We start from the raw sequence: 12798 nt of genomic DNA, 5'->3' as shown, positions 1-12798 counted from the left end.
TACTCCAGTGGAAAGCATTTTTTTTTTTTTTAAATCAACTGGTGCCAGAAAGTTAAACAGATTTGTAAATTACTTCTATTTCAAAATCTTAATCCTTCCAGTACTTATCAGCTGCTGTATACAGCAGCTGATAAGTACTGAAAGGATTAAGATTTTGAAATAGAAGTAAATTACAAATCTGTTTAACTTTCTGGCACCAGTGGATTATAAAAAAAAAAAAAAAATAGTTCTTTTCTTTTTGAATTTCTTTTCAGTCTGACCACAGCGCTCTCTGCTGACACCTCTGTCCATGTCAGAAACTGTCCAGAGCAGGAGAAAATCCCTATAGCAAACCTATCCTGCTCTGGACAGTTCCTGACATGGACAGAGGTGTCAGCAGAGAGCGCTGTGGTCCGACTGAAAAGAGATTAAAAAAGAATGCAACTTCCTCTGTAGCATACAGCAGCTGATAAGTACTGGAAGGATTTAGATTTTACAATAGAAGTAATTTACAAATCTGTTTAACTTTCTGGCACCAGTTGATTTAAAAAAAAAAAAAAAATGCTTTTCCACCAGAGTACCCCTTTATGGTCTATTCACACGTACAGTATTCTGCATAGATTTGTACATTTCAATGTAAACTGAACACAGCTTGAAATCCTGCTCAAAAAATCTGCGCAGAATACTGTATAAAGTGATATTCCGGCCAAAGGAAAGGGGATAAGATGTATAAGGCTGGAATACCCGTTTTAAAATGTTGCGGGATCCATAATGCGGAAATTCCACGGCTGAATGTCCGCTGAGGAAATTCCGCTGAGTGAATGGGACAGCGGGTGGAATCCCATTGCACATAATGGGGGAAATCTATCAAAACCTGTGCAGAAGCAAATTTGCCCCAGTTGCCCATAGCAACCAATCAGATCGCTTCTTTCATTTTCCAGAGGCCTTGTTAGAAATGAATGAAGCGATCTGAATGGTTGCTATGGGCAACTGGTCCACTTTTTTTCTGGACAGGTTTTGATAAATCTCCCCCAATGTGCAGTAAATTTTGCCGAATTTTGCCGAATTTCGGACATTCCACCATGTGACCATAACCTTATTTGTTCTTTCTACTTTACTGCATGGTCAATCCAGCTCACCTTTGCTATGGGATTCAATAATTCCTTGGAAGGTTGGTCCATAGTCATATCCTCGCAGCCGTAACTCTTTGTACACGTCCTTGTCTGACAACAAGAAATCCTCCGTCTCGCTGCTTTCGATAATGGTGTCTGTCAGCTGTTTCCGGAAATCACTTAAATAATTCTCTTCCATGATGGAAATCTTCCCTAGAAACAAATATAAAGTGTTTTATCATGGCTGATATACAACATGTAGGTGCAATGGGTAACTGCACAAATAGAAATCCCCTAATATATTCCTTATGGATCCATATGAAGCTGATCCAAAAATGAAGCTGCGGGAATATTCTCCATTGTCCCTTCATTTGACACAATGGCCCAGATTTACCATGTTGTTTTGGCCTAAAGTAAAGACTGGACAGTTTACAGATGCACCAGATTTAAAGTGTACCTGTCGTCAACAAAAACTTTTTATATAATGTAGATAATACAATTATATGTATATTTGTAATATACATTGGTTAAAAATTGTGTATATTTTTGGCTGAAAAAATGCTGTCCCTGTGTGTCTCTGTGAGGAGACCAAATACAGGAAGTGAGGGCGGGACAAGCAGGGATTGGTGCAGGCTCCTGGCTTGTCAATCATCCTGCTGTGGGGAGCCTAGAGAATGTCATAGAGCCTCAGTGCACACTGTCCTGCTTTTCCTTAATGCACAGAGCCCTGCTTGTCCACCCTCACTTCCTGTATTTGGACTCCTCATAGAGACACACAGGAAATAGTGGCAGGGACAAAAATATACACATTTTTTAACTACTGTATATTACAAATATACATATAACGGTATTATCTACATTATATAAAACATTTTTGTTGATGACAGGTACACTTTAAAAATCTGGAGCCTTTGAATTATGTCCTTCTAGGTAGGTGTTTTCCAAACAGTGTTCCTCCATCTGTTGCAAAACTACAACTTCCAGCATGCCCGGACAGCCTTCGGCTGTCCGGGCATGCTGAAAGTTGTAGTTTTGCAACAGCTGGAGGTGCACTGTTTGGAAAACACTAGTCTAGGTTCACACTGTCTTCAAATTTGACAGTATTAGTGTATTAGTAACCCCCCCTAGCCTGTATTCTGCTCCTGGATCTAAAGAGTGCAGGACCTGAATACCCTGTAATTCTGTATTTGTAGAGTTTATATGCCCCCGCTTGGTAACGCAGTGATTTATCAGTCAACCTACCACTAGCTGTTAGATTGCCGTTTTCGGAGATTTCGAACCGTTTTGATGCCGGCATCAGACGGACCTCCAATTGGACAATCCCTTTAAATGCAAAGAGAAAAAAAAATTGTATTAAATGTAAAGCATCATTACTTACATAGACAGGAATCCTGGAGCTGTAATGACAGCTTTTCTGCTGACGGAAGCTAAAATTAAAATGTTGCCCCCCTCCCCATTCAAAAGTTCATACTACCTTTGTATTCCGACCCGATCGGCTTTTTTTGGGTCCGAGAATGGGTCCGAGCACAAATGACACCACCGGGTCCCAACAGGTACCAGGACAGGCACTATTTTTTTCTCTACTTTTGCAACAGCTGGAGGCACCCTTCTTGGGAAACACTGCCCTAGCCTAACAATAGAAGGTGATAAAGCATGCTACATAGTGGTCACCTGTTTTGGGGAGAATTGTTGCTCTGTGAATTGTAATATCTTCAAATAGGACAGGTGTCTGCTCCATAACTACCCCCACGGATCTGGCTAACGTTCTCCATGCCAAAACTAAATAGCCAGTAGCTGGATATAGGACACGACCATCAATGCAATGTCCGTTCATAAAAATATCTGGAGAATCTGGGTTCATATCTGAAACAGGGAAAAAAAAAAACAATAGTGAGAGCAGAAAAAAACACAAATAGGAAACAGAATGAGAAAAAAAAAACTAACATTGACATTAAAATAAGAAACAAGACCACATTTGGAGCCTTCAAGACTATATGAGAAATTGCATTGATAACAATTACATAATACATATTATGATCCATAAGGTCCCTTTAAAGGGCTTATCCAGGAAAAAACATTTTTTTTATATATCAACTGGCTCCAGAAAGTTAAACAGATTTGTAAATTCCTTCTATTAAAAAATCTTAATCCTTTCAGTACTTATGAGCTTCTGAAGTTAAGGTTGTTCTTTTCTGTCTAAGTGCTCTCTGATGACACCTGTCTCGGGAACCGCCCAGTTTAGAATCAAATCCCCATAGCAAACCTCTTCTAAACTGGGTGGTTCCCGAGACAGGTGTCATCAGAGAGCACTTAGACAGAAAAGAACAACCTTAACTTCAGAAGCTCATTAGTACTGAAAGGATTAAGATTTTTTAATAGAAGGAATTTGCAAATCTGTTTAACTTTCTGGAGCCAGTTGATATATAAAAAAAAGTTTTTTCCTGGAATACCCCTTTAACTGAAGAAATGTTCTCCTGGGAGTTTCACAATCCACAGTAGAATTTGCACCAAAAACCTGTGCCACTTGAATTTTAGATACTTCCAGCTCATTCAATTAGGGACGTGGCCTCGGTAAAATGAAGAGAGTTTCACTAAAGGGGAAATGGCTTAAAGGGGGTACTCATCCCCTATCCTTTAGATAGGGGATAAGATGTCTAGGGGCAAAGATGTCTGATCACGGGGGTCCCGCCGCTGGGAACCCCCCATGATCTCTCCTGCAGCACCCCGAGTCATCTGCTGCATGCAGCGAACTTCGCTCCGTGCCTGATGACGGGCGATACAGGGGCCGGAGTATCGTGATGTCACGACCCCGTCCCCTCGTGACGTCATGCCCCGCCCCCTCAATGCAAGTCTATGGGAGGGGGCGTGGCGGCCGTCAGGCCCACTCCCATAGACTTGTATTGAGGGGCTGGAGCGTGATGTCACGGAGGCGGGGTCGTGAGGTCACGATTCTCTGGCCCCTGTATCGCCCGTCATCAGGCATAGAGCGAAGTTCGCTGAATGCAGCAGATGACTCGGGGTGCTGCAGGAGAGATCATGGGGGTTCCCAGCGGCAGGACCCCCACGATCAGACATCTTTGCCCCTATCCTTTGGATAGGGGATAAGATGTCTAGGGGCGGAGTACCCCTTTAAGATGCCACACTGTGTGCCATAAATGCATAAGAATTCTGCCACAGAATTCTGGTGTAGTTTAAACTCAGACTAGACATCTAAGAATACCAAAGATTTATGAAACAGCCTGACCCACTGTGTCTAGTCTAGTTTAAGACACTGTCTAAGACACTTTAGGGTATACTCTGGAGGAAAATGTTTTTTTTTTTATAAACTGGTGCCAAAAAAGTTATACAGATTTGTAAATTACTTCTATATAAAAATCTTAGTCCTTCCAGTACTTATCAGCTCTTTCAAGTCTGACCACAGTGCTCTCTGCTGTCACCTCTGTCCATAACAGGAACTACCCCAAGCAAAAGAGGTTTGTTAAAGAAATTCGCTCATGCTCAGACTGGAAAGAACTACACAACTTCCTATGGAGCATACAGTAGCTGATAAGTACTGAAAGGCTTAAAGGGGTACTCCCATGGAAAACTTTTTTTTTTTAAATCAACTGGTGCCAGAAAGTTTAACAGATTTGTAAATTACTTCTATTAAAAAATCTTAATCCTTCCAGTACTTTTTAGGGGCTGTATACTACAGAGGAAATGCTTTTCTTTTTGGATTTCTCTGATATCATGACCACAGTGCTCTCTGCTGACCTCTGCTGTCCATTTTTGGAACTGTCCAGAGCAGGAGAAAATGCCCCTAGCAAACATAGGACAGTTCCTTAAATGGACAGCAGAGGTCAGCAGAAAGCACTGTGCTCGTGACATCAGAGAAACCCAAAAAGAAAAGTATTTCCTCTGTAGTATATAGCCCATAAAATGTATTGGAAGGATTAACATTTTTTAATAGAAGTAATTTACAAATCTGTTTAACTTTCTGCCACCAGCTGATTTAAAAAAAAAAAAAGTTTTCCACGGGAGTACCGCTTTAAAGGAGTACTCCGGTGAAATTATTATTTTTTGTAAATCAACTGGGGCCAGAAAGTTAAACAGATTTGTAAATTACTTCTATTAAAAAAATCTTAACCATTCCAATAATTATCAGCTGCTGTATACTACAGAGGAAGTTCTTTTCTTTTTGAATTTCTTTTCTGTCTGACCACAGTGCTCTCTGCTGACACCTCTGTCTGTCTCAGGAACTCAGCAAATCCCCATAGCAAACCTCTCCTGCTCTGGACAGTTCCTGACATGGACAGAGGTGTCAGCAGAGAGCACTGTGGTCAAACAGAAAAGGAAAAAAAAATAACTTCCTCTGTAGTATACAGCAGCTGATAAGTACTGGAAGGATTAAGATTTTTAAATAGAAGTAATTTACAAATCTGTTCAATTATAGACCCTGCAATATAACAACAGGGAACATGAAATCTCTACCACCAGAACACACCTGTGGTTTAAAAGTAACATTTCCTATAATAATATAAGATTACTGAATTATCATTTACATAATTCCCTAAAATTATATTTAATATTACTGCAGATTTGACCACAAATATCACATATATCTATTAAATCCAGTGTATACTGACATTACTTAATACATCCGTGTACTTTACCTATGTTATAGACTGTAGATGATGTAGACCCCCCTGAACCAGCAGGGAAGTCGTCAGGTTTGGGAACATCCCATGTCTGGCTATGATCCCACTGAATGAGAGGGGAGATGAGGGGTGTTCCGGCGGGAACGGGATACTCAACAGGAGGGTAGATGTTATTGCTATGAACGTTGATTCTATAGAGAAGGAGTACAAATGGTGCATTAGTGATAAAACATGGGAAAACACATATTGTAGCTTCTCCAAGGGAATATGGGGGCACTATGGAGGTTCTTCTTAACCCCTACAGGCTGGCACTATGGAGAAAAATAGGCCTAAGGATTACTGTGTTTTTGCCTAAATAAGCTCATGTACCGAGGCCTAAGCTGTTATGATCTAACACTAATAGGGAGCATATTTAAAGCGGTACTCCGCAGCCGGGAGCTTGTGACGTCATAGCCAAGCCCCTCATGTCGTCACGTCCCGCCCCCTCAATGCAAGTCTATGGTAGGGGGCGTGACGCTGTCACGCCCCCTCCCATAGACTTGCATTGAGGGGGCGGGGTGTGATGGCATGAGGGGGCGTGGCCATGACGTCACAAGCTCCCGGCGCCGGCTCTAAGCATTCGGAACATATTGTTCCAAATGCTGAGCAGCAGAGTACTCTGTTGTGCAGTGCAGTGGTGTATTTTGGTTTTGCGCTGCCCTGGGCCTCACTAAACTCATGCACCCCCGAAATCTAAATTTGCCTGCCTGTTCTTATCAACACCAGCCTTTTTCCAGTTTAAAGGAGTACTCTAATGCAGAGTATTTCTGCTCCATTCTGCCCGGGCTGCAAAATAAATGAAAATGAACCATCACTCACCTTCCTGGGTTCCCGCGGAGCGCCACTACAGCTGTTTGGTCCTCCGGTCCTTCCTCTTCATACTTCCGGGTGTAACGAAGCGTCACATGGCGCTCAGCCTATCGCCGGCCGCCGCAATGTTCAGCCTCGGCCGGCGATAAGCTGAGCGCCATGTGACGCTTCGTTACACCCGGAAGTATGAAGGAGATGGACCGGAGGACCGATCAGCTGTAGTGGCGCTCCGCGGGAACCCAGGGAGGTGAGTGATGGATCATTTTCATTTATTTTGCAGCCTGGGCAGAACGGAGCAGGAATACTCTGGACTAGAGTACTCCTTTAAGACTTACCCCCTTCACCTGTAAAATCCACCCCTTCCTCTTTTGGCCCCCACCTTCCATTTTTTAGCTCCACCCTTTCCTCTTTGTGCATTAAACATGGATACAGGGTGCCTATTTGTATATTTTGGTTACCATTTAAAATATTTTATCACTACTAATAAAAAGTGTAAAATCAGCCATTTAATCATTTTTATTTAGGCTCAGTCATCAATGTTAGTGATGAGTCCACTTATTTGTTTACCACCAGCAGCCGCTGGGACAGAATAATCTTCATTTGATTTTAAAATTTTGGCTGTTGCGGCAATTAGAGATGAGCGAACTTACAGTAAATTTGATTCGTCACGAACTTCTCGGCTCAGCAGTTGATGACTTTTCCTGCATAAATAAGTTTAGCTTTCAGGTGCTCCCGTGGGCTGGAAAAGGTGGATACATTCCTAGGACTGTATCCACCTTTTCCAGCCCACCGGAGCACTGGAAAGCTGAACTTGTTTACGTAGGATAAGTCATCAACTGCCGAGCCGAGAAGTTCGTGACAAATCAAATTTACTGTAAATTCGCTCATCTCTAGCGGCAATCTTTGGACTAGCCCCCCAATGTTGCCCCAACAAGATGGCCACAAGGGCCAAATATAAAAAAAAAAAAAATTAATTATGATAATTCAAGCTTTTGGATTCAAGCTAGTCTGGGGGTCCAATGTGCTAATGACAGCTGCCCCATGAATGCAGGGCAACAATTCTCTAGGAGGGAGGGCTCAGCATCGTCCAATAAGGGGGGTCTCCATAATTTTACATAGTCTGAAGCTGACGGAGATTTTCCTTATTTGATGATGCTGGGTTGGCAGTGATGCTCAGCTTGTTAAAGGGGTACTCCGGTGAAAAACTTTTTTTTTTTTTTTTAAATCAACTGGTGCCAGAAACTTAAACAGATTTGTAAATTACTTCTATTAAAAAATCTTAATCCTTCCAGTACTTATTAGCTGTTGAATACTACAGAGGAAATTCTTTTCTTTTTGGAACACAGAGCTCTCTGTTGACATCATGAGCACAGTGCTCTCTGCTGACATCTCTGTCCATTTTAGGAACTGCCAGCGTAAAAGGAAATCCCCATAGCAAACATATGCTGTTCTGCACAGTTCCTAAAATGGACAGAAATGTCAGCAGAGAGCACTGTGCTCGTGATGTCAGCAAAGAGCTCTGTGTTCCAAAAAGAAAAGAATTTCCTCTGTAGTATTCAGCAGCTAATAAGTACAGGAAGGATTAAGATTTGTTAATAGAAGTAATTTACAAATCTGTTTAATTTTCTGGCACTAGTTGATTAAAAAAAAAAAGTTTTCCACCGGAGTACCTCTTTAAAATTCTTCCCTATGTGTGAGGGTGAGGCAGCTCCGGGGAGAGTTGGTGGCAGCTGTCAAAAATAAAAAGATAATCCTGTCGCCAGCCATCACCCCCAGATAAAATGACGCCCAAGGCTTGGGCCTTGTTGGCCTAGAAGCCCTAGATAAAGATACAGGGCTATTTCTATGGATCCTTATTCTTGAATAAAAACAAAGATAACACTGCATACCCATTCAAATAGACTTTTCCAATGTTTGTGAGGAAAAATTCCAGATTGTTACTGTGTCCTTTTTTCATAAGAGGAAGGATTGTGTTGGTCGGCTTCAAACTTCTCCTCAAGATGGCCTGGTGAGAAGAGGAGATAGAACATAATAAATAAGGAGAGGGATTCCACACTATAAGCCTTTACAATGAGCCACAGAACACTGAAAATCTGTTTAGTACCTTAAAGAGAAACTGACAGCTAGTTCACCCGCACTAAACCCAATATACTGGGTTATAGTGCGGGTAAAAAGCTGTAAAAAGAACCCATGGTCTGTGTCCCCCAATGGAGCCGATAGAGAAAAGAGGGGTTACTTACATATTTGGGTAAAGTATTTCGAGAGTTAAGCCCGTTACTAGCGTGCAATGGAGGTGGGGAGTCGGCTCGCCCAGCTCCCCTGCCTCATCAATATTCACTTCCTGGACCACCCCATTCTGTGACGTGAAAGCCTTTGGGTGGAGCGCTCATATTACTCCACCGCAAGAGATAACATCACAAAAAGGGGCAGGGCAGGGGAGTGAATATTGATGAAAATATTGGAAATACTTTACCTAAATATGTAAGTAACCTTTCTTTTTACAGCTATTTACCGGCAATATAACCAAGTATATTGGGTTTAGTGCGGGTGGACTAGCTGTCAGTTTATCTTTAAAGGCTGCTCAGCGTTTGGAACAAACTGTTCCGAATGCTGGAGACGGGAGCTCATGATGTCATAGCCCTGCCCCCTCATGAAGTCACACCCCGCCCCCTCAATGCAAGTCTATGGGAGGGGGCGTGACACGCCCCCTCCCATAGACTTGCATTGAGGGGGCGGGGTGTGACGTCATAAGGGGGGGGGCTATGACACCACGAGCCGGCTCCAGCGTTCAGAACAGTTTGTTTCAAACGCTGAGCAGCGGAGTACCCCTTTTCTGTTTCCAACACATGTCATTCCTTACTTTTCCACACATTTGTAATAGGCAGAAGAGGTATTCTTCCCACAATCTTCTACATTTCTGCTTGCTCTCAGATAATGAGGGTACAATCCTCTACCTATTTCTGCTCATTACACTATGGGTTTTCTTAAATAGTAACCCTCCCTTTTAGGTAATCCGCTCTTTGCTATACATCGGCAGCACAAATCTCTTTCCTGTCCAGGTGTCCATTCATATTCCCTGAGGAAGGAGCCAATTCGGCTCAGAAATGTGTTGTATTTTATATGCATAGATAATTGGAGTCTGGCAGCACCCATTATTACCATGGTTGGGAGGTGAAGTGGTTAATCTTTGAACATTCACTAAGAGCAAGCAGAGATCATGACAATGAGGAACTAAAGTACCCCTTTATTCTTCAAAATACAAACCTGAAGAAGGGCATGAGGGGCGATCTCCACCACCACTGCATTTTTTGGGATGCTCTGCAAGCCTTCCTGGAATAAGACCGGACTGACTAGATTATTAACATGGTATTCTGCTGATGATAACTGAGCAAGGTCACTTTGCCATTGGGCCTCTGGAATGGATGTGCTGATCCAGCGAGGAGAACGCCGCTTAGGAACCGTAATGACCTAAAGGACAACATCAATGCAAATCTGGGGTCAAATGCCAATATAATGAGGATCAATATAGTAATACAATAACTTTTGCCACATCTATTCCCACCATATTTAGTTGTGGCATATTTCACTTCCTGATCTGCATGGGGCTAAAACCACATAACCATCTGTGTCATGTGATGCCCTGGTATGGAAGTTTTCATGTGATGCCCTGGTATGGAAGTTTTCAATACTCTATAGAGCAGGAGCCAGGAAAGCACCAGGCCTACCGATGATCTTCTCTATGTGTCTGAAGCTATGGGTGAAATGAACAAGGGTCCACTTTGTCACCAAAATGTCCAGATATAGCTAAATGTGTTCATGCAATTCACAGAACAGTGTAGACAGCAGCTGAATTCTAGAGCTGTGGCCCAAAGACATCCTGCCTTAGGGTGCATGCACACCACGTTTTTACTATACAGTTCCCATATACCGTTTCAAGTTAAAAACCGTACGGAACCGTATAGAAAACTATATGCATTGACTTAACATTGTAAACCGTATGTCAAACGCATCATCCGGTTTAGTCCGCTTTGCGTCTTATACGTTTTTTTCCTCGTACCCAAAACAGTAGTCTACCACGTTTTTGGTCCGGGTGAAAAGCTTTATTAAACCGTATACTTTTTTTTTTCTTAACATGGGAGTCAATGGGAACCGTACAGAACCGTATGTGCGTACCGTTCCATCCGGTTTTCACCATACGGTTTTTCACTTTGCACAGTTTTTCAAACAAGTGAAACTTTATTCAAAATCGAGTGAAAAGTTGAAAACTTATAAAAAAATTTCTTAAAAAATGGATGCAACCGGACATCATTTTTCAAACCGTATTTGGTTTTCAACCGTATATGGGTTAAAATGTGTACACACGTTTTGATACAGTTTAGTAAGGTTTTGAGGAATCAGTTTTTCATCAAAAACCTGATACGGGAACTGTATTGCAAAAACGTGGTGTGAATGCACCCTTAGCAATGTGCTGATCCCACTGCCAGTATGCCGGAGCATTCCTCTGGACCAGTCACCAGCTGGTTAACCATGCAGTGAGTGTACAATCAACTATAGGTGCTTAGCGCCACTCTTGTCCATAGATTTTATCTGGTATTGCTGGACATGATTTACAGCAGTTATATGAGCCATAGGAATAAGATAATGGGAGGTTCATTGATTTTTATAAAAATGTTGTGGGCATGCTCTGTACAGAGGTAAGTGTGCAGGGTGAGGGAGGAAATTATCTGTGACCACTATCATATATATATATATATATATATATATATATATATATTACTTTTCATTGTAGTCTTGCCTGTGAATATAGTGAGATTAATTCTGAGAAGGCATCTCTATAGAACAGGAAGTGTCAGCTTATTATTAGGCTTAGTGGCCAGAGTGCAAGATTTTAAGATTATGGTTTTTTTCAGATAGAGACAAGTTGATGACAAGTAAAAAAAAAAAAAATAAACAACATTCCTAAAAAAATATATGTTCAGCATAAAATCTTGATCCGACAGTAGGTCATTTTCTGAAGACACATCCCTTTAAAGCTTTTAATTCAGACACTATCAGGTCTGACAGTAAAGGAACTGGCCTCTATGAACCCCATATATCCCAAAGACAGGGGCTTCTGGTCCTTCCACCAGTAAATAGAACAATAAAGGATAAGTGTTAAGCCTATCAGACTGTATTTGTGCGAGGGGCTGGAGTATTTCCACCCCTAAACTACTTGGCAGGGCATATAGGTGCTGTGGGGGGGGGGGGGGGTTCAGGAGTATATAAGGCCCCCTGCTATTACTGGAGGGGTGTACGTGACGTTTTTGCGGATCCCTCCCAACCCTCCCTATGTTATTTTATTAATTTTTATTTCATTCATTCATTACAGGGTATGCCCACTTAAGGCGTGCCCTCGGATGCGATAATGGGCAAAGATCAACCGCTTTTGTTAAGGTTCAATGTTTTCCATTCAGGTATGTGAAACGTGTGTGACACGAGCCCGATGTTAATCCCCAATCACAACTTACTTTCTTCAGGGCACTGAGAAGGGATGGAGCAATAGCTGCCATGTAGTAAGAGTGAAAGGCCACTCCTGCACTTTGCACTTCTTTGGCGAACACCCCGTCTTTCTTGAGTTTCGCAACAAAGTCTCGCACAGAATCCTAAAACAATGATAAAAAAGGGCGCCTTTAATTCTTAAAAATTCCATAACAAAGTTCAAGAGTCTCAGTCCATAGGAAAACCCTAATAAGGAGTAGAAACAGAATCGTTACCTTTGGGCCTGATATGGTGACTGTGTCCTCAGAGTTATGGCAAGCCGGCACCACTCCCTGTGGACACTGAATTTTACACTCCTCCCAAGTCAGCCCTGTCAAGAGAATAGAAGACAATGTTATCCAATATTTTATTGCTGGGAATCCATCATATTTAGTTTGACAAGGAGGGAAATCAATGTTGATACCTGTTCTATTACATATCTTCCATTGCTATGTGGATACAGTCGTTGCCCAGGTGCCGTCCACAAATCGGGTTGACACCACCAAGAGGGAGAGTACCCTCCCATGATGGTGTCACCCCATAAAATGTCTTGCTCACTAGCTGCAAGTGAAGCACAGTGGCGAAGAGCGAGAAGCACAATATGCGTATGAAAATTGTCTAAATGTCGTCAGGGAAGCAGAGACTTCTAGGGGAGCTGCAGCCTTGGTGTTTAAAGGGGTACTCTGCCCCTAGACATCTTATCC

General features: G+C 42.2%; 1 protein-coding gene across 2 annotated transcripts in view; it reads right to left on the bottom strand.

The window, feature by feature from the left end:
• The window catches only part of FASN (fatty acid synthase), a 111223-nt gene that overhangs the window by 53492 nt on the left and 44933 nt on the right, over window positions 1–12798 (bottom strand). For both annotated transcript variants that reach the window (XM_056550027.1, XM_056550025.1), the window contains exons 12-19: window positions 12331–12425; window positions 12085–12219; window positions 9842–10045; window positions 8467–8582; window positions 5744–5919; window positions 2763–2954; window positions 2334–2414; window positions 1119–1304 (exon numbers count right to left, since the gene is read on the bottom strand). In XM_056550027.1, coding sequence (XP_056406002.1) covers window positions 1119–1304; window positions 2334–2414; window positions 2763–2954; window positions 5744–5919; window positions 8467–8582; window positions 9842–10045; window positions 12085–12219; window positions 12331–12425 — 1185 coding nt within the window. The remainder of the gene's footprint in view (window positions 1–1118; window positions 1305–2333; window positions 2415–2762; window positions 2955–5743; window positions 5920–8466; window positions 8583–9841; window positions 10046–12084; window positions 12220–12330; window positions 12426–12798) is intronic.

Source organism: Hyla sarda, chromosome 13, assembly GCF_029499605.1.
Source record: "Hyla sarda isolate aHylSar1 chromosome 13, aHylSar1.hap1, whole genome shotgun sequence".
NCBI lineage: Eukaryota > Metazoa > Chordata > Amphibia > Anura > Hylidae > Hyla > Hyla sarda.
This window is presented reverse-complemented; position numbering and strand designations above follow the sequence as displayed.